Here is a 23,145-nt window from a genome sequence, read left to right as displayed (position 1 = left end):
TTAGACTCTGACAGAGAGAAAACGCTCATTGTTGGTAAATTCGATTGCGCTTATGAGAACGTGTGGAAACATTCAGTCTTGCTATCTGGGAAAGTCCTACATATCAGTAGCTGTCAATCAAACGACTGACAGGGGTCAAAGGTCAACCCTGACCTGGGGTGCTGAGAAGGTACTTAAATACTTTCAAAAGGCTCCGGTTTTTCTGTGATGGGGCATCCAGAGCCCATCTGGATCTGATGAGATGAGACGGGTGGATACCAAAGACAGAGGTCAACCCTCGTCCACACCGGCCTTTCCTCTCACTCCGCTCCCGAGGATCTCCTTTCCCTCAACACAGCACTGAGAACGACACATGTGGCCTATTAGACAATAAAGACTCATTCAGTTCAGCCCACCAGGAGCGGCCTTTGAAACAGAGAAACACAGAGCGGTTGAGGGAAGGCAGAAAGAGGCGTTTGGCGGAGGATCAGAGCGATCTAAAGGAGAAATCACTCCCTTCTTCTCGGGAAGACGTCCCACTGGCTCTTTTAGGGAATAATATACAGTATGCATTGAGAACCTTCTCCAAGGAAGAGGCCACAGCCGTTTGAACGGGGCCTCGGCTGTCTGGCTTCGTTTTCCGTTTCGAAGAATCCACTAGTATTGAAATAAAGCAGGTTTGGCAGATATTTCGTGGCCCATGATGCAAGGAGGGGGTCCAGAGCTCAGTCGGGAGTCTCGGGTAGACCGATTTTCCAATTCGTAGCGGCTCATATAAAAGCTCGCTTTCTTCCGGGCAGGAATAAATGTATTACATGTCTGACGGACTAACTGCTAGTGCTCTGGATGACAGTATCACAGAGGTGGAAAGAAGAGTACCCATCAGGCATGTTCACACTAGATGTTAGAAGCATTGAATCATCTCTAAAAGTTAAAAGCAATAACTTCACACTAGAGCCAGACCGATATATCGGCAGACCGATATTATCGGCCGATATTAGGCATTTTCCAAACTATCGGTATCGGCAGTTATAATGGCCGATAAATGAATATTTCAAAAATAAAATAAAAACGGACGAAACACGATTCAACCATGTCATGAGTGTTGGAGTTGTATAGTTTGTCCACCAGAGGGCGCTCTACACCGTTCCTGTTGGCAACACTCGTCGAGTTGGTCACGATACATACATTGCTTGAATAACAATTAAAAGAACATCCCCATCAGTTCTCTAAACTCAAATAAGCATGACAAAATTTGTGATTATCATAATAAATAAGTAAAATATCGGCCGATATATCGGATTTTAAAACCCAAAAATATTTGTATCGGTATCGGCCTTCAAAATCCTTTATCGGTCGGGCTCTACTTTACACCTTGAATATTTACAACATCAAAACCCGCTTACATGCACGTTCTTCACCCGGTTCAGCTTCATAAGCCGATGATGCATGTGATCATGTGATCATGTAAACCCTGCTTTCCTTCATTGGAGTAAAGTCAAGCATAAACCGATCATCACATCTACTGGAGATTTTTGCCCCAGTGCGGATTTCGCCCTGTATGTAAACACATTAAAGGTGTAGCAGAAAAAAAGGTCCCACTTTATATTAAGTGGATTTAAGTACTGTGTACTTACATAGGAAAATAAGTACAATGTACTTATTGTGTTCAGGTTGTATTGTAAAACACTTTTGCTGCTATTGAGGTGTGATATGGATAAGGTTAGGGACAGGTGTAGTGGTATGGGTAGGTATCAGGGTGGGTTAAGGTGTAAGGAAAGGGTCAACTGTGTAATTACAAATGTAATTACATGCAGGCATTTTCAAAATATAAGTACAATGTAAAAACATGTATGTACACAATAAGTCCAATGTATCAAAGTAGTAACTACAATGTAAGTAAATAGTACTTAAAGCCACTTAATATAAAGTGGGACCGAAAAAAAAAGATGTTTTTAAAAAATGTCCATGTCTATCTTTCTTCAGTCAAAATGAATGAAAACATTCCAGGATTTTTCGAACTCGTTCATCAAAATGAGCAAATCTTTTTTCATTCAACGAACAAAATGAACGAAATGACTCGGGAAAAGATTTGAAGAGTTCAGATGCAAAAGCCTCTAAATGCCATTTGAAATTTTCTTCTAAAATGATCATTTTTATCAAGCTTGTATATTTAAGTTCAGTAATTTCACTTAAATGGCAATGAAGATTACCTATTAATTGTCATTTAAGTGAAATTACTGAAATTAAATATACAAGCTTGATAAAAATGGTCATTTTAGAACAAAATTTCAAATGGCACTTAGAGGCTTTTGCATCTGAACTCTTCATTTGTTCATTTTGAGAACAGGAGAGTCACGAACGCGCGTCACAGAACAGAGCAAGGCAAGCATTTGAGCTTATAAAAACTTAAACTTTGTTATTTATTTATTAAACGAGCGATCGTTTCGCTTGATAAGACCCTTATTCATCGTCTGGAATCGTTTAAAGCCCTTTGAACAGTTTGCACTGAAACTGTCTTTTGGACCTTGAACCGTTTGGTTCCCATTGAAGTCCATTATATGGAGAAAATCCTGGAATGTTTTCATCAAAAACCTTCATTTTCAACTGAAGAAAGAAAGACGTGGACATCTTGGATGACATCGGGGTGAGTAAATTATCAGCAAAAGTTTTTTTTCTTTTTTTTCTAAAGTGAACTACTTTGAACTAAAGTGAACTACTACTATCCAGTTTTCTGTCTCTTATTGAAGTTCACGCGTCCTCACTGTGTGTTCAAGCGCATCCACACGGAGCGAGTGTTTCGCAGTAAAGGAGGAGGAAATATATCGCAAACTCAGACTCTTTCTAGAATCTAAAAATGATAAAAGTGCACAAGTCGTCGTGTACAGTCAAAATGCTGCATGAGAGGAGAATATATGAGCCTTATAACACTTTATTTAACATCACAACCGACAGAACAAATGAAATACTCTGCGTCAGATACGCTAATTATTACATTTTGACTACCAGGATATAACCTGATTTATGATTTATAGACTTGAAAATGTGGCTATTGGTTTGTAAACGCGGACACCAGGTTATTATAATAAGCAGATTTCTGTGAGTTATCAGTGTGTTGGTGTGGATGTAAACGTGCTCATTGAAGACACAAATGTACACTGTAAAAATGAATATGCTTGATCTAATCAATAAAATTGTGGCATCAGATTACAAGCAATATTATTTATTAAATTAAACAAATTAGAATTGAGTAATAGTTAATCAAATTAGCATTCTAATTAATTCTAATTTGTACAATTTAATTAATAATATTACACACCAACACACTGCATATTATTTTTTTTCAGTGTACTACAGTAAGGAACCAAATACTCCAGTGTGAAATTGAAGTTGAGTGTGTACAGCCATTCAATTCAATTCTCAGGTAACACTTTACTTGAAGGGGTGTGCATAAGATTGACATGACCTGACATATGCAATGAATATGAAGTAGGGTTTATGACAACTGTCATTAAGTGTCATTCGCTCAGTTATGACCGTTTTAATGCAAATATGACATGTCTTTGTTATGATGTCATTATGTTATGGTTTGTAGAGTTTGCGTCTAAAGCTCAAACGATGGTTTGTGTTTGCAGAATTCAAGCGAAGACGAGGGAGCTCCGAGAGCGACAGGCCAGAGAACGAGACTACGCTGAGATCCTGGACTTCAACCGAACCTTCAGCTCAGACGAGGAGCACACGTACGCTGGCATCGGCTCTCTGGACTCGTCTCTGGACAGCAGTCTGGATCTGAGCCATAACCCCGGTCAGGAGCGTCCTCAGAGTCCTCGGGACCTGCCCGTGCCCATCGAGGCGCTTTACGCTCAGGTCAACAAGCCCCGCAACGGACGCCAACCCTCCACAGACAGGTAAGATCTCCAAGACTTCATTCCTCAGGCATGACGTAACGCACAGGCTATATCTGAGCGCTCGGCTGACATAACAGGACAAAAACATGTTCTTGACTTGAAGGACGTAACCTTGGGTGTATATTTCTAAAGCTTTGCATAATGCAACGCTGGCGTGTTTTCGGGCTGTCGTGGGCTGTCAAATATTTATGTTTGTTTGAGGTTGGATGGGGTGAAGGGCACCCTCACTTTTGAAGTTTCTTTTATTAAGAAAGGTTCTCTGCAGTCCTCTGACTAATAGAAGATGTTCTCCCTTTATATTTGTCTCCCTTTATACGTTTTAAAAATGAAAAGCTGCTTTCATCCGCTCTTTGTAGTGTGAAAAAATGAAAGTCAAACAAACAGTGTTATCAGATTTCTCACCTGTGTCCCAGCGGCTGCTTTTATAGCACTGGTAAATCATTGATAATTCTCTGGATGGGAAGATTTAATAACCAGCAGCTCCTTTATTATCACGGATCATGTCAGATCCGCCAGCGTTCGCCTCGACGTGCACAGAATCTCTGGAAATTGTGAAAGGGAAAGAAAGTCGACTTTATACTACAAAAAAACATCATTTTTCCTTCCTGTGTTTACATATTTTCTATTGACCCTTGTGAAAGAGGAGTAAGCTCAATACTTTTATAAAGAGTGGTAACTGTGGAAATATTATGCTTTAATAAATATACTTGCAGTTTTCTATGGAAGCTTGTTTCCTCCACAGAATGAAAAATAAAAAAGGTAATTGCGCCGTTTTTTCTAATAGATATAAAGTCAGAATTGTGAGATATAAATTCAGAATTGTGAGATATAAAGTAAGAATTGCGTGATATGAAGTCAGAATTGCGAGATATAAAGTCAGAATTGAGCTATAAAGTCAGAATTGTGTGATATAAAGTCAGAATTGTGAGATATAAATTCAGAATTGGGTGATATAAAGTCAGAATTGTGAGATATAAAGTCAAAATTATGAGATATAAAGTAAGAATTGTGTGATATAAAGTCAGAATTGCGAGATATAAAGTTAGAATTGTGAGATATAAAGTCAGAATTGTGAGATATAAATTCAGAATTGCGTGATATAAAGTCAGAATTGTGAGATATAAAGTCAGAATTGTGAGATATAAAGTAAGAATTGTGTGATATAAAGTCAGAATTGCGAGATATAAAGTAAAAATTGTGTGATATAAAGTCAGAATTGTGAGATATAAAGTCAGAATTGTGAGACATAAAGTCAGAATTGTGAGATATAAAGTCAGAATTGTGAGACATAAAGTCAGAATTGTGAGATATAAAGTCAGAATTGTGTGATATAAAGTCAGAATTGCGAGATATAAAGTAAAAATTGTGTGATATAAAGTCAGAATTGCGAAATATAAAGTCAGAATTGTGAGATATAAAGTCAGAATTGCGAGATATAAAGTCAGAGTTGCGAGATATAAAGTCAGAATTGTGAGATATAAAGTCAGAGTTGCGAGATATAAAGTCAGAATTGTGAGATATAAAGTCAGAATTGCGAGATATAAAGTCAGAATTGTGTGATATAAAGTCAAAATTGTGAGTTATAAAGTCAGAATTACGAGATATAAAGTCAGAATTGTGAGATATAAAGTCAGAATTGCGAGATATAAAGTCAAAATTGTGAGTTATAAAGTCAGAATTACGAGATATAAAGTCAGAATTGTAAAATATAAAGTCAGAATTACGAGATATAAAGTCAGAATTGTGAGATATAAAGTCAGAATTGCGAGATATAAAGTCAGAATTGTGAGATATAAAGTCAGAATTGTAAAATATAAAGTCAGAATTGTGAGATATAAAGTCAGAATTGTGTGATATAAAGTCAGAATTGTGAGATATAAAGTCAGAATTGTGAGATATAAAGTCAGAATTGTGTGATATAAAGTCAGAATTGTGAGATATAAAGTCAGAATTGTGTGATATAAAGTCAGAATTGTGAGATATAAAGTCAAAATTGCGAGATATAAAGTCAGAATTGTGAGATATAAAGTCAGAATTGCGAGATATAAAGTCAGAATTGCGAGATATAAAGTCAAAATTGTGAGTTATAAAGTCAGGATTGCGAGATATAAAGTCAGAATTGTGAGATATAAAGTCAGAATTGCGAGATATAAAGTCAAAATTGTGAGTTATAAAGTCAGAATTACGAGATATAAAGTCTGAATTGTAAAATATAAAGTCAGAATTGTGAGATATAAAGTCAGAATTGCGAGATATAAAGTCAGAATTGCGAGATATAAAGTCAGAATTGTGTGATATAAAGTCAGAATTGCGAGATATAAAGTCAGAGTTGCGAGATATAAAGTCAGAATTGTGAGATATAAAGTCAGAATTGTGAGATATAAAGTCAGAATTGCGAGATATAAAGCCAGAATTATGAGATATAAAGTCAGAATTGTAAAATATAAAGTCAGAATTGTGAGATATAAAGTCAGAATTGCGAGATATAAAGTCAGAATTGCGAGATATAAAGTCAGAATTGTGAGATATAAAGTCAGAATTGCGAGATATAAAGTCAGAATTGTGAGATATAAAGTCAGAATTGCGAGATATAAAGTCAGAATTGTGAGATATAAAGTCAGAATTGCGAGATATAAAGCCAGAATTATGAGATATACAGTCAGAATTGTGTGATATAAAGTCAGAATTGTGAGATATAAAGTCAGAATTGCGAGATATAAAGCCAGAATTATGAGATATACAGTCAGAATTGTGTGATATAAAGTCAGAATTGCGAGATATAAAGTCAGAATTACGAGACATAAAGTCAGAATTGCATGTTAAAAAGTCCGAATTGTGAGATATAAAGTCAGAATTGCGAGATATTGTATAAAGACGCAATTGCGTGTTATAAAGTCAGAATTGCGAGATATTGTAAAAAGTCGCAATTATTTATTTATTTATTTTTTATTCAGTGGCGGAAACAAGCTTCCATAGTTTTCGGACACAATTGCAATTAAATAAAAAAGTATTATAGTTTAAATTAATATCAAATGGAATTTGTTGAACTTTAGGATGCTTTTCGACCCGGTTCGAAAAGTAGGACTTTTCATAATTACTTCTATTGTTTTTTGCAATATGGTTAAAGTGTACTCCAGCGAATGTATTGACAAACATTTATGTGAACTAAAATATACTTGGATGTCATTTCTATTGAAACTTGTATGACATATATTTGATATATTGCAGTAAGTTGCAATTATTTTACATTTAAAATATATGACATTTAAATGTAATATTGAATAACACACCACAGTTCAAATGTATTTTTTCAGCACATCAAAACATTTGGACTTCTTTAAAGCATGGCAAAAGATTATTAAAACACAGATACTTGTTTTAATAAATGCAATGTAAAGTAAGACTTGATTTGACTATTTTATTAAAACTACACTCTAAAAAATGCTGGGATTTTTCAACCCAAATATGGGTCAAATATGGACAGACCCAAATGTTGGGTTAAAAATGCAAATAAAAAATTTACAGTTGGAAGTTGGGTTAACATTTTAAATGACATTTTTAACCCAACATTTGGGTTTGTCCATATTTGACCCAAATTTGGGTTGAACAACCCAGCTTTGGTTAGAAGTGTGTTAAGTGGCCTTTTACTTCATTAATATTATGGCATATTACTAAATACCATTTTTTCAAATACACATTTAATGTTTTTTGACGTACACATTCATAATAAGTGCAACTCTTTTCCACAGTGAGAAACAGGAGGTTTGCGTTGGACAGACAAGTTTGAGTCTAAGAACAGTTGTGAAGTTGTTTCAGCTTTATCCGTCGTGTGTGTCGATGCCGACTTCAGACACTGTATATTTGATGCTGGGGATCGACCAACATGTGTTGTGGTGAAATGAGAGTATTTTTTAGATATATAGAAGCAATATATCCCTCAGTTTCCGTTTGGCTGTTTTACAGTATTTATGACAAATAAACTGCCATCAGTGTATGAGCAAACAAAGGGGAAGTCATTCCAGCATTATTGCAGTGTTCACAACGAGGAATTACCACAATTGCTCTATTAATCTTGTGGTTATGAAATGGTTAGCGGTTAGTTATGGAAATGCTATGAGTGTCTCTTTCCTAAACAGTAATGACTCTCTGTGGGTTTATGGAGGCGCAGTAATTGGCCCGTCACCGGCAGTGCAGCAGAGGCAGTGATTGACATGTGTCACTCTGGGTGTGTGACCTTTCCCAGGGTGCAGTGGGAAGGGGATTATTATTACGTTGCCAACTGCTGTTCTCCCAGCAGGATCGTTCCCTTCCCCCCGACCGTCAGGAGATCACCCGCTTACACCCCCTGCGATCCGGACACAGTGTGAATATGACAAAGTTTAGTCATCTGGCTAATCCTCGTGCCAGTGTCTGTGGTGGCAGTGAAAGGCCAGCGCCGGTCCCCAGAGCCACGACTATTATTGGCAACACAAGCTGCATTCACGCATTTATTTATACTGACTGACTACTAGAGTATATTGCTATAATGTAAGGAGGCATTTCATTTATCCTAATACATATATATATATATATATATATATATATATATATATATGAAGAGTTCAGATGCAAAAGCCTCTAAATGCCATTTGAAATTTTCTTCTTTAATGATGATTTTTATCAAGCTTGTATATTTAAGTTCAGTAATTTCACTTAAATTGCATTGAGGATTACCTATTAATTATCATTTAAGTGAAATTACTGAACTTGAACATATAAGCTTGATAAAAATGATTATTTTAGAAGAAAATTTCAAATGGCACTTAGAGGCTTTTGCATCTGAACTCTTCATATATATATATATATATATATATATTAGGGCTGTCAAATTGTTTGACGTTTGACTGCCCTAATATATATATTATGCCCTAATATATATCGACAGCAATCGTTTGACAGCCCTAATATATATATATATATATATATATAATGCTGGGTTGTTTGAAACATTGACAAACCAGACCGTTGATTTTAATTGTGTCAATTAAAATTTTTAGTTTTTTTCCGTCCATATTTGACCCAAAAATAGTGTACACATTGGTTAGAATGAAATTATTTAAACAAGTATTAATAAATATTCATAATAATATTAAAATGTTCTTTATATTGTAAATTATTTACATATTATTTTGTATCATCACAACACCAACAACAACATTAAGAACAACAACAATAATTATAATGATGCTAATTATAATAATAGGGTAGATTGTTTGATTATTTGTTTACTTATTTACCCTTACTAGGGTAAATTACATTAAATTACATTTAGGGTTAATTACAGGTAAATGTAGGGTAAATTACATTTTTAGGATTAAATAAACAACAACAACTACTATTAATGTTATTATTATTATTATATTTGCCAGTGACTATTTTATTAATGTATTTATTTATTTTGTTTAAATATTAATAAATCAGATGCCTGAATTATTATTATTATTATTATTAGTAGTAGTAGTAGTAGTAGTAGTATATTATAATAATTAGATAATAATAATTCTAAATAATAATTAATCAGATGCCTGAATTATTTTTAATATTATTATATTAGTGACTGTTTTATTTATTTATTTATTTATTTATTTTGCATGTGTTTAAGTTTGAAGGAAGAGAACAATTAGATTAAGTGTTGTTTAATGACGCTCCTGATATTGTAAATTGGAAACTTGCGGGCTTGGAAACAACGGCGGTCCTGCAAGATTCATAATAACTGTTTAATAAATGGCTGTTCTGTGCATATCCCGCTGTTGTTTCTGATGACAAGAAAAGACACGCACTGAAGGATACACAAAAAAGTCCAGAAGATGCATTCATAGAAACTTTGAATATGTGAAATTCATATCACGTTCACTGAAATTAACTACAAATCAGGTTGCTCAAATTCTGTAATCATTTTATGAATTCTTGTTCCTTTTCTATTTATTGATCAAATAATTACCCAGAAGCAAATATAGATGTTTTCAGCTCAGTTTGTGGCATTCTATCTTATTTTATTTCTCTCTAATTGCTGTCCAGGGTGAAGGATAAGCAGGAGTTTAGGAGACTATCAGTGGGTGATCTTAAATACACACAGTACACTGAAACTTCTTTCCTTTTTAAATTAAAATCATAAAATGTTTATTTCAGCAAACAGTCATAAAGCTCGACTCAAACTTGGCATCTGATTACATGCACATCATCTGTGTATATTTTCACTTCACACTGCTTTGCATATCACTTAGAATCAAACGTTTGAGAAATGCGTTGTAATATTTGTCGTCGCTCTGGAATAAATTGCATACTTTCATTTGTGTTTGGCTGCGAGGGCTGTAATCTATGTAAACGGCGTAATGCATTCAAATTCTAGACAGTCACATCACTCGCCCGACTCCCTCAGCGGATCAAAACAAACCCCAAACTAACATTTGCATTTCTAAATGAAAGCTAATAGAAGTTTCACAGCTCGAGTGAACGTCACCTTTAGCTCATTATAAAGAGATACGTGGGATTTGGCGAGAGTTAAAAGTTTTCTCAGGACATTGAAGTGTTTATTCTCTTAAAGAAGTGGCGCAGAGGGAACGTGATTTCATCTCTTCACAGATAACGCCAGTGAGGAGGATTTCCTGTGTAACGTGCACAGAACAGGAAGTGGACCAGACTCAGAGACCTGTCAATCACAGCCAACCATGAGGCCTGGGAACTGCAAAAAATGCTTTCTTATGTGTGCAATAATGTACGAGAGGCTGTGCTGTATCATGAATAAGTCACGGCTGAGGGCGTTGTTAGGCCGTGTGTCCACCAAAGCGTTTTCCAAGCACCTGCACTCTCAGAAAAAAAGGAACAAAAAAGCTGTCAATGGGGTTGTACCTTTTCAAAAGGTAAACTTTTGTCCATTTTAGTTGCTAATATGTACATTTTAGGTGCTAATATGCACATTTTAGGTGCTAATATGCACATTTTAGGTGATAATATGCACATTTAGGTGCTAATATGTACATTTTAGGTGGTAATATGCACATTTTAGGTGATAATATGCACATTTTAGGTGCTAATATGCACATTTTAGGTGCTAATATGTACATTTTAGGTGCTATTATGTACATTTTAGGTGCTAATATGTACATTTTAGGTGGTAATATGCACATTTTAGGTGATAATATGCACATTTTAGGTGATAATATGCACATTTTAGGTGCTAATATGCACATTTTAGGTGCTAATATGTACATTTTAGGTGATAATATGCACATTTTAGGTGCTACAATGTACATTAGGTGCTAATATGTACATTTTAGGTGCTATTATGTACATGTAGGTGCTAATATGTACATTTTAGGTGCTATTATGTACATTTTAGGTGCTATTATGTACATTTTAGGTGCTATTATGTACATTTTAGGTGGTAATATGCACATTTTAGATGCTAATATGTACATTTTAGGTGCTAATATGTACATTTTAGGTGCTATTATGTACATTTTAGGTGGTAATATGTACATTTTAGGTGGTAATATGTACATTTTAGGTGATAATATACACATTTTATGTGCTAACATGTACATTTTAGGTGCTAATATGTATGTTTTAGGTGCTAATGTACCATTAAGGTACTAATATGCACCCTTTAGGTACACAAGTGTATCTTTTGAAAAGGTACAGCCCCAGTGACAGCTTTTGTACCTTTTTTTCTGAGAGTGTGGCGTATGTTTTCAATTGTTTTCAATGGGAGCGCCGCGTTTTTTAAACGCCATGAGCGTAATGAGGCACGGAACGTTTTTTTTTTTTCACGTTGAAGCGCCCAGCGCCCAGCGTTTTTTACTGGTCGCGAGAGTTGAAGAATGTTCAACTTTGGGTAAAACGCAGCACTCATCACTGTCACTTAACATTAGTTAATGCACTGTGAACTAACATGAACGCACAATGAACAGCTGTATTTATATTAACTTACATTAACAAAGATTAATAAACACTGTAACTAATGCATTGCTGATCGTTAGTTAATGCATTTACTAATGTTAACTAATGAACCTTATTGTAAAGTGTTACCATTTTTCCTACTCTATCGGCAGATAATTTTGCATTTTTAAAGCCACAAACTTACTTTTGACTCATTTCCCCATAAAACAAGACTTAATATCGTATGCATTTTTACTTCTTTAGTAAATGCATCTTTATTTGAGGACTGGAAACACGACGGAAATACTAAGAAAAGCATGTTTGCAGTGTATCAGAATCTCAGGTCAAATTTCATTCATTTTCCCAAAATCAAAAGAAATGTTTGCATTGCCTCAGTAGAAGTCCAAAGCCCCCGGTGGATCGCCGTGTTAACCCTGTTTGCATTTGTCGGATCCAGCCTTAAGTCGCATAACCCTTTTGTCCCACGTACAGTTCACTGGCTAAAACTCGTAACTCAAAGCTCTTGGCATGCGGTTCTGAGAGTTAGGCGATGTTGAATCTCTGATACGCCTGAGGGGAAGATCTACCACCGCTGTTTACTCCAGACTTCAGTTCGGGAACACACTCTCTATTCCCAGCAATCACTCACATCTGCTGTGACGTTTCATTACGGATGCGTGTCGTGTGGACAAAGAGAGAGAGAATGCAATTGACACTGTTAATTTTCCAGCATGCTCAAATAAACCTGGTCACCGTGCATTCGCCACAGCCAGTGCACAAGCCATTGATTTATTGGTATTAAAAGGTGAGGTGAAGCTGTTAACGTGGAGTGTGTCGGATACGGGCTCAAACCGTGGTGCCGTCATGAGAGAGAGTTGCGTGCCGAGGGCTCGTGGGAAAAATTCAATCAACCTATTAGAGGTCACAGTCATGCAAACATCTGCAGCCTGGGATTGTTAACATTTGCATGCGAGTTCTTGTCTACGCGGCAATAACCCATGTCTACAAAATCAATGAAAGCCTTTTTATTTTATTTTTCTTTTTTGCCCAAAACACATCCAAAGAAGACACCGTTCAGATCTTTCAAGACAAAAACCCTCAGCGGAAACGGAAAAAGCGCTTTATCTGACCATTCTGCAGCTGGATAAATACACTCAGACAATTACCACATGTCTGGGTCCGGTCGGTCTGCGTTTAACAGCGTCCCAGCCGAAGGTCAGAGTGCCAGTAAAGCGTGGAGAGTCCCTGTAAAAGGCTCGGTAATATTGGGCCTGGACTAGTGAATTTACAGTCCTCCTGCTTTTACAGTCACTCCATTATCCCGATTCTCCCTTTATTACTGCCGTTTCATTGGTCCCCTTTGAATGAATGAAAGGCGGCTTGGAAACGAGTCCAAAACCCGTAGATGTGTGTTAAGAGGCAGTGAGGTTTCATCGCTTTACCTCACAGACCTTAGTCACGCTACATTTCAGATCAATTTGATACGAAACAAAACAAGGTTATTAGAGATGGAAGTACAGCCCGTTCAATATGTTCTGCTGTCGACCAGCCAAACATGCACAAGTGTGGGAAAACATTTAGTGGATAGAATCCTTTTTAAATCGGGTTGTGGAAAAAAAAATTGTTACATTAGATGTTTTATCGGATCATGAAATTATATGGCAGGTGCTCAAAACATAAGACGTCGGGCTTAAAGTGACTACATTGTGAGAAATGCACCAATGAACTGTTTAGTAAAACCTGGAATATGTATTAGGAGAGAAGGTTAAATATTTTTGTTATGTTGTCTTTAAGTCTAAATTTAGGGATACTAACGTTAAGCTAATTATTATCATTCAACAGCAGGTGTTTTTGGTGTTTTTTTTGGAGTTGTTTTGCTTTGTTTTTTATTTTGTTTTGTTTTGCTTTTTTTGTTTTCCGTTTTGTTTTGCCTTTTTTGCTTTGTGCGTTTTGTTTTGCAGTGTTTTAATGGTAAGCCATTTTAATTGTAGTTAATTTTGAAGTTGTGTTTTTTTGTTTAGCATTTTGTTTTGCTGTGTTTTTTGTTTTTCTTTTTTTTTCTTTTTTTTACTTTGTGTTTTGTTTTGCTGTGCTTTAATGTTAAGCCATTTTAATTTGAGTTAGTTTTGAAGTCATGAAATTATATATTTTCTTTTTTTTTTAATTTTTCATTTCAGTTAACCGAAATGTTCTCATTTAGTCCATTAGCGTTAGTGATAATAACAGTTGTGTGTTGGTGGTCATGTGCGCATCTGAATCTTTAAATCTGAGCCGAGCGAGACATGCCTCTGTCTAAAAGACCTGATTTCAGTCTGTTCAGTTTAACACAGCATTGAAAGAAAGAGTAGTTTCTGCATTTTGCATTTGGATGTCAGAATAATTAATGGTTTGTGTGCCAGGAATCGTTTCGGAATCGAATCACGACATTGGAATGAATTGTGACTTAATGAATGTACAATACTCAAGTTAAAGTCTATTGTCTCACATACACACAGTGGGTCGGGTTAGTGTGTGTGTGTGTGTGTGTCACATCTTTGATGCACATGATTTGATTGACAGCTGCTCCCATTAGAGCAAGACTCTGTAAGCTCCTCTATGTCAAGGTGAGATGTGAGAGAGAGAGAGAGAGAGAGAGAGAGAGAGAGAGAGAGAGAGAGAGAGAGAGAGAGACCATCACCTCTCTACTTCTTTTTTACTCTAAATCCCATATATTCCTGACTTTGCACACTACTAAAAGGATCTCAATAGCTGTTGATAAATGTTAGCAGCTGCCATTTTGTGCTGGTAGCAATTTGACTTTTTGGTTTTGTCTTCTTTATTTGTGTGTTTTGTTATGGGTTTGGGATATGTGATGGTAGGGGACGATAATTGGCCCAGAAGGCCATTAATCCCAACAGACGAGAGCTCTTCACATCTCTGAGCCGACTCTTTGACGGTTCTCCTGCTGTGTTAATGTCTCCGCTCGTGTGGCACTGCACACTTTGACCACTAGGCCATCAGGGAATTGCCTTTCTTTGCATTTTGTGGGATTTTGTAGGCAGAAATGCATTAAAAGCACAACCTCGTGTCTCCAAAAACGCTACTTTTATGGAAATGGGGAAAAAAAAACACTGCATTTTTTAAATAACTTTACACTGCATTGTCAATGTTTATATTATGGCTTTATATATGGCCAGACACTTGCATGAGCCATTATTATATTATTAACATTTTACCAAAACCAAGCTCAAATGGTGTTTTGACCAGAGAATTTAAGAAATCCGTCATTAGAACGGCTGCATCTTTGTTAGTCAGGTTTTCATCAACTTACGGGTTATAAAGTTTATTGTAGTCATAGTCATTCAGTTTGTTTTTGTCATTTGGACCAAATCTCGCTTATTAAAGATACTTAAAGGCAGTATTGGCATTGATGAATGCAATGCTAAGACTCTACCCCACTCCTCAGGTTTTGCTAGGCGGTTGCTATGGTGTTGTTAGGCAGTTGCTAGGGTGTTCTGGTTGGTTGCTATGGTGTTGCTAGGGTGTTCTGGGTGGTTGCCAGGCGGTTGTTAGGGTATTCTGGGTGGTTGCTAGGGTGTTTTAGGTGGTTGCTATGGTATTCTGTGTGGTTGCTATGGTAAACTAAACTAAAGTAAAACACAATACAATATAATGCGTGGTTTAAAACGTGTTTTTAACATAATGCATTGAGCTCTGTTTTTACAGACTTGTCTCAGAGTATGTAGTATATAATTTGATATAATTTCAATCAATGTTGTGTCACAATTTGTCACATTACTGTAGGGAAATAGGTTGTGAATGCTGTTTCATGTGGACTTTATTATAGAAAATAGTTAAATTGGCCTAGGGGAGTGTGTTGGACTTCCCGTATCCGAAACCCTCTGAGGTTTTCCAGCCGTGGATTCAGAGCTCGTCAAGTCATCATTTTACTCCTGGATGCAGTATCGCTCTGTCATAAAGGCATTTTCCTCTCCCATTACAAATGAGATTATGAGATTTACTTACCCGATATTGCAACCGCAGCTCTATTGCATTAGCAGCATATATTCACCTCAATTAATGTCGAACTAAAAGTTAATCTTAATTGCGGTGGTGATTTTACTTTATTTATTGTCATTTGTTCTCTTCTTAAATCAATTACAGCACCATTATATCTCTGCGCATCTGGAGTGCACTCGTTTAAATAGTTTGTTGTAATAATTCATGCGTAAATATATGAACTCTTGGAGATGGTTTCATATGTTGATGTGCGTGAATGTTTAATCTGTTCTTTCATTAAGCCCGAGGGAAAGTATTATCTCATATATATGTCTGAAGCACACAGTCTTAATGGCGCTGGCTTTGATTACGGCAGTTTCAGATGCTGACATCAGCAGCAACACGGCCGTCTCTCTCGCTCAGGACTCTCCGGCTGAGATGGCCTGCTTCGAGACCTTGCTTTTCCTCTCGGTTCTTTGTTCATGAAAACAGGCTAGTTTAAACGAGTGTGTGTGTACCTACTATATTTGTAACTATATTTTGGGGACAAATTTGTACCCAGAAGTGACCAAATCCTGACAATATCTACAAAAACTCCTTTAGGGACGTCCTCAGCTGTAAATCTGGTATACAAATAAAGTAATTGAAGGTAAAAATGTACGAAAGTTTTGTGTGATGGGTAGGTTTAGGGGTCGGGTTAGTGTGTGTGTGTGTGTGCGATGTTTTGGTTTAGGGGTCGGGTTAGTGTGTGTGTGTGTGTGCGATGTTTTGGTTTAGGGGTTGGGTTAGTGTGTGTGTGTGCGATGTTTTGGTTTAGGGGTTGGGTTAGTGTGTGTGTGTGCGATGTTTTGGTTTAGGGGTTGGGTTAGTGTGTGTGCGATGTTTTGGTTTAGGGGTTGGGTTAGTGTGTGTGTGTGCGATGTTTTGGTTTAGGGGTTGGGTTAGTGTGTGTGTGCGCGATGTTTTGGTTTAGGGGTTGGGTTAGTGTGTGTGTGTGCGATGTTTTGGCTTAGGGGTTGGGTTAGTGTGTGTGTGTGCGATGGGTAGGTTTAGGGGTCGGGTTAGTGTGTGTGTGCGCGATGTTTTGGTTTAGGGGTCGGGTTAGTGTGTGTGTGCGCGATGTTTTGGTTTAGGGGTTGGGTTAGTGTGTGTGTGCGCGATGTTTTGGTTTAGGGGTTGGGTTAGTGTGTGTGTGTGCGATGGGTAGGTTTAGGGGTCGGGTTTGTGTAGGTTTAGGGGTCGGGTTTGTGTGTGTGTGTGTGTGTGCGCAATGTTTTGGTTTAGGGGTTGGGTTAGTGTGTATTTGTGTGTGTGATGGGTAGGTTTAGGGGTCGGGTTAGTGTGTGTGTGCGCGATGTTTTGGTTTAGGGGTTGGGTTAGTGTGTGTGTGCGCGATGTTTTGGTTTAGGGGTTGGGTTAGTGTGTGTGTGTGCGATGTTTTGGCTTAGGGGTTGGGTTAGTGTGTGTGTGTGCGATGGGTAGGTTTAGGGGTCGGGTTAGTGTGTGTGTGCGCGATGTTTTGGTTTAGGGGTCGGGTTAGTGTGTGTGTGCGCGATGTTTTGGTTTAGGGGTTGGGTTAGTGTGTGTGTGCGCGATGTTTTGGTTTAGGGGTTGGGTTAGTGTGTGTGTGTGCGATGGGTAGGTTTAGGGGTCGGGTTTGTGTAGGTTTAGGGGTCGGGTTTGTGTGTGTGTGTGTGTGTGCGCAATGTTTTGGTTTAGGGGTTGGGTTAGTGTGTATTTGTGTGTGTGATGGGTAGGTTTAGGGGTCGGGTTAGTGTGTGTGTGCGCGATGTTTTGGTTTAGGGGTTGGGTTAGTGTGTGTGTGTGCGATGTTTTGGTTTAGGGGTCGGGTTTGTGTAGGTTTAGGGGTCGGGTTTGTGTGTGTGTGTGTGTGTGTGTGTGTGTGCGCGATGTTTTGGTTTAGGGGTTGGGTTAGTGTGTATTTGTGTGTGTGATGGGTAGGTTTAGGGGTCGGGTTAGTGTGTGTGTGTGTGTGTGTGTGTGATGGGTTGGTTTAGGGGTCTGGTTTGTGAGTGTGTGTGTTTGTGTGATGGGTAGGTTTAGGGGTCGGGTTTGTGTGTGTGTGTGTGTGAACTCACATTCAGTCCAGTTTAAACAAGTGTGTGTGTGTTTGTGTGTCGCTGCTGAGTTGTGGTGATAATCCAGAGCCGCTCACAAATGCGTTGTGCGCTGATAGCCTGTGGTGTCTTGGAGGCGAAAAGCGAAGTGAATTATCCAACATGTCCGGTTTCATCCCTTGGTCCGTTTTAGCGAGAGGCCCTCTGGGATGGACAGGAGAAGATGGAACGAGAGTCGAGCAATTTATTCTCCGTTTGCACCATTACTTTCATTTAGGAAAGCAAACAGACTGAAACGAGAGCGGCGCGCACATCCCAACTACCTCATCGCACACGTATGCAAACACACACGGGAGCGCCGACAGAAACGGACGGCCTCATTAGAATGCATGTACAGTATGTTTGAGAGACACTGAAAGATGCTCTAATGAACTTCCAGCGGGAAGATGAAAGCTGGGAACGCATTGTGCTGGCCTGCCAGATGAAACGCAATCAAAGTGAGTTTCTTCGTCCCACATCTGGGCTCAAAGCTCAGCAAACACACTCTTCATCTCTGACTGCACCCGGCCAAACAGAACCTCTGCTGAATACACATGGGTGGGAATGAGTTTACTCTCATTTTAAAACTAATTCTACGCTCTATTAACACTGTTTGGTTTGTGCAAAGAGAGACTCGCCTTAAAATATCAGTGCACGTCCAGTTCTCACTGTTAACTAGTTTCTTATTAGCATGCATATGACTAGGATATTGACTGTTAAAGCACATTTTAATGCCTTATTCTGCATGAACATTTTCTATATTCCTAATCCTTATACCTAAACTTAACAACTACCTTAATAACTAGTATTAATTAGCAGTTTATTGAGGCTAAAGTCGGTTAATAGTGGGAATTGGATCCTAAACTAAAGTGTGACCATATACAGTATGTATATACACTCACCTAAAGCATTATTAGGAGCACCACACTAATACTGTGTTTCACCCCCTTTCGCCTTAATTCTACGTGGCATTGATTCAACAAGCCTCCTTTAGAAATGTTGGCCCATATTGATAGGATAGCATCTTGCAGTTGATGGAGATTTGTGGGATGCACATCCAGGGCACGAAGCTCCCGTTCCACCACATCCCAAAGATGCTCTATTGGGTTGAGATCTGGTGACTGTGGCGGCCATTTTACTACAGTCAACTCATTGACATGTTCAAGAAACCAATTTGAAATGATTCCAGCTTTGTGACATGGTGCATTATCCTGCTGGAAGTAGCCATCAGAGGATGGGGACATGGTGGCCATAAAGGGATGGACATGGTCAGAAACAATGCTCAGGTAGGCCGTGACATTTAAACGATGCCCAATTGGCACTAAAGTGTGCCAAGAAAACATCCCCCACACCATTACACCACCACCACCAGCCTGCACAGTGGGAACAAGGCATGATGGATCCATGTTCTCATTCTGTTTACGCCAAATCTGAATGTCTCAACAGAAATCCAGACTCATCCGACCAGGCAACATTTTTCCAGTCTTCAACTGTCCAATTTTGGGTAGCTCTTGTCGCCTCTTTTTCCTATTTGTAGTGGAGATGAGTGGTACCCGGTGGGGTCTTCTGCTGTTGTAGCCCATCCGCCTCAAGGTTGTGTGTGTTGTGTCTTCTTCACAAATGCTTTGCTGCATACCTCGGTTGTAACGAGTGGTTATTTCAGTCAAAGTTGCTCTTCTATCAGCTTGAATCAGTCGGCCCATTCTCCTCTGACCTCTCGCATCAACAAGGCATTTTGGCCCACAGGACTGCCGCATACTGGATGTTCATTCTTTGTAAACCCTAGAAATGGTTGTGTGTGAAAATCCCAGTAACTGAGCAGATTGTGAAAAACTCAGACACCAACAACCATGCCACACTCAAAATTGCTTAAATCAGCTTTCTTTCCCATTCTGACATTCAGTTTGGAGTTCAGGAGATCGTCTTGACCAGGACCACACCCCTAAATGCATTGAAGCAACTGCCATGTGATTGGTTGATTCGATAATTGCATTCATGAGAAATTGAACAGGTGCTCCTAATAATCCTTTAGGTCAGTGTAAATTCTGTATATAGATTTAACATAAAATGCACAATATATCAATAACCATTTGGAAGACACCCCTCATGAAATTAAACATGCATGCAATGAAGTCATGTGACAATGTAGCATACTAGTTTTTTGAAATCACAATTAAATACTGCTTCACATCCTATTTTTTTTTATATTCTGTACATACATATAATCTGTATGTTATTGTTCAAATCTGAACATGGCTTTTGTCAATAAAGGCGCAAACATTTTCAAATGTGTGTATTAAGGCGAGTAAAATATAATGACTAATGCGTATTGTAGACTCTGGGAGCATTTTTAATAAAGCAGCCTATAAAATTGCATCATTTGTGGTACAAATAATGTCTAAAATGCAATTAACTGTGCCCAAGAAACTAAGACGAGTTATTTTCTTCTTGCCCCAGGATGTTATAAAAGCAAATACAATCAAGAGAGGAATGCCTAGTGCTTTATTCGATTCCTGATGGCAAAAAGATCTCATCTTTAACCCTGCGTGACTCCATGACGAATGCAGGCTCATATCCAGTGTTTTATGTTTGAGAGAGACCTGTGCTTAGATATTAGATATCGCCGTAATGGCCTTTTCTGGGTCACCGACGGTTCTTTCTATTTCCCGTCTTCTACTGTACGTCTGAGATCTTCTCGACAGTTTTCATATGATGGATAACCCAATTCGCTAACGCAATCACAGATCCCTCAGCTAGCATAACATCCCGGCTCTCATTCCCCCGTCACACACGCCTCCCCCAAAAATAGCGTCAGTAATAAATGTGATTGGAAAAGCAGGAGTGTGATGGAAGAGTGCAGGGCGATCTGAAATCACAGCAGAGGATTTACTGTCTCCCTCTTTACGCTCCTTCTTCATTTACTTCTCCGTCCTACGGTAGTCCCCCACTCACTTTTGCTGTCTTATCTATGTCCTTTCTTTCTGTGCTCGTGTGCGCACCCGTCCTCTGAGGATCTCCATCTTGTTTGTTTGATACTGTCGTCTCAGCTTTCTCACGTTTCACATTTGTTTCGCTCTTGTGTTTCTTGGTTTCTTGCCAGGTAGGCAATCTGTCTGAGTTGTTCCCAATGTTATCAAGAACTCATGTTTGATAGTTTCAGGCTGGACGATATATGGAATATCCATGGCATACAATGCAAACAAATAATAATAATATTGTACATATTGTGATAATTTTAAGCTTCCATATTAGATCACACCAAGTCGCTTAGTGATGCATCTTATCATTGTCCGAAAATCATCTTCAGATCATTTTAGTCAGTTATATATATATATATATATATATATATATATATATTAGGGCTGTCAGTTAAACGCATTATTAAAGCTATTAAAATTTTAATGGCGTTCATTTTTTTTATCGCAGCGTTCATATTTCATTTTTTTATTGACCCCCTCGTCAATATCAGGACCTCGTCACCCTTTTATTGACAGTGTTACATTGTGTGAGAGGTTATTTGCTCCAAATGAGAATGTTAGTGTGAAATTGAACACAGTATATGCCAATGTTGTTTTTAATAAAAAAACATTTGCACAAAGCAGCATTAAAATTAGAAAAAAAGAATTGGAGTAAAAGAAAACAAGAGGCATTTAGAATAGATAAAAATGTGCGATTAATTGTGATTAATCGCAAGTTAACTATGACATGAATATGATTAATCGCTATTAAATATTTTAATCGTTTGACAGCACTAATATACGGAGGCGTATTGCATTCACTTGAAGAAAAAACATCTACTCTGTTTTTCTGAATTAACGAGTTAATTTTTCATGAGAAAAAAGTTTTTGCTCTGTTTTTCTGAATTAATGAGTTAATTTTTCATGAGAAAAAAGTTTTTGCTCTGTTTTTCTGAATTAATGAGTTAATTTTTCATGAGAAAAAAGTTTTTGCTCTGTTTTTCTGAATTAATGAGTTAATTTTTCATGAGAAAAAATATTTTGCTCTGTTTTTCTGAATTAATGAGTTAATTTTTCATGAGAAAAAAGTTTTTGCTCTGTTTTTCTGAATTAATGAGTTAATTTTTCATGAGAAAAAATATTTTGCTCTGTTTTTCTGAATTAATGAGTTAATTTTTCATGAGAAAAAAAATTGCTCTGTTTTTCTGAATTAATGAGTTAATTTTTCATGAGAAAAAAGTTTTTGCTCTGTTTTTCTGAATTAATGAGTTAATTTTTCATGAGAAAAAATATTTTGCTCTGTTTTTCTGAATTAATGAGTTAATTTTTCATGAGAAAAAAGTTTTTGCTCTGTTTTTCTGAATTAACGAGTTAATTTTTCATGAGAAAAAAATATTTTGCTCTGTTTTTCTGAATTAATGAGTTAATTTTTCATGAGAAAAAAATATTTTGCTCTGTTTTTCTGAATTAATGAGTTAATTTTTCATGAGAAAAAAGTTTTTGCTCAGTTTTTCTGAATTAATGAGTTAATTTTTCATGAGAAAAAAGTTTTTGCTCTGTTTTTCTGAATTAATGAGTTAATTTTACATGAGTAAAAAATATTTTGCTCTGTTTTTTTGAATTAATGAGTTAATTTTTCATGGATTTTTTTTTTTGCTCTGTTTTTCTGAATTAACAAGTTAATTCAGAAAAACAGAGCAACAACTTTTTTTCTCACGAAAAATTAACTCATTAATTCAGAAAAACAGCAAAATATTTTTTTTCTCATGAAAAATTAACTCATTAATTCAGAAAAACAGAGCAATTTTTTTTCTTATGAAAAATTAACTCGTTAATTCAGAAAAACAGAGTATGTTTTTTTTCTTCAAGTGAATGCAATACGCCTCCGCACTAATATATATATATGTGAAAGTTATATAAAAAATTATATATATATAATATATACATAACTTTCACATTTATGTATTTATATTTACACACACACAACAACAATTTTTATGTTTGTTGATTTTAATTACATTTCTTGCAGACCAAAGTACCACCATTTATGAACCCACCAGTTCATACATTTTGGGATAATATTTTTAAAACACTAATATTGTATATATAGTTCCAAACACAGTGGCATGAATCACCCATCTTGGAGACAAATGGGTCATATGTGCTAAATAGATCTTTATACTTGCTTTTGCTCTCTGTCTCTATTGTATCGTTCCTCTCAGTCTCTCACTTATGACCAGTTTGATTTGGCCCTCGTTGTCCCCTGGCATGCGTGGTTCGCTCTCCCTC

At 37.1% G+C, this 23,145-nt stretch overlaps 1 protein-coding gene across 7 annotated transcripts in view; it reads left to right on the top strand.

Annotated features, from left to right (window-relative positions):
- pard3aa (par-3 family cell polarity regulator alpha, a) overlaps nt 1–23,145 on the top strand; it is a 516,002-nt gene that overhangs the window by 403,700 nt on the left and 89,157 nt on the right. For all 7 annotated transcript variants that reach the window (XM_089125821.1, XM_089125818.1, XM_089125820.1 and 4 more), the window contains one exon: nt 3,615–3,887. In XM_089125821.1, the coding sequence (XP_088981947.1) occupies nt 3,615–3,887 (273 nt within the window). The remainder of the gene's footprint in view (nt 1–3,614; nt 3,888–23,145) is intronic.

The sequence above is a fragment of the Pimephales promelas genome, chromosome 22 (genome assembly GCF_988280905.1).
Source record: "Pimephales promelas chromosome 22, fPimPro1.hap1.1, whole genome shotgun sequence".
NCBI classification, from domain to species: Eukaryota; Metazoa; Chordata; class Actinopteri; order Cypriniformes; family Leuciscidae; genus Pimephales; species Pimephales promelas.
This window is presented reverse-complemented; position numbering and strand designations above follow the sequence as displayed.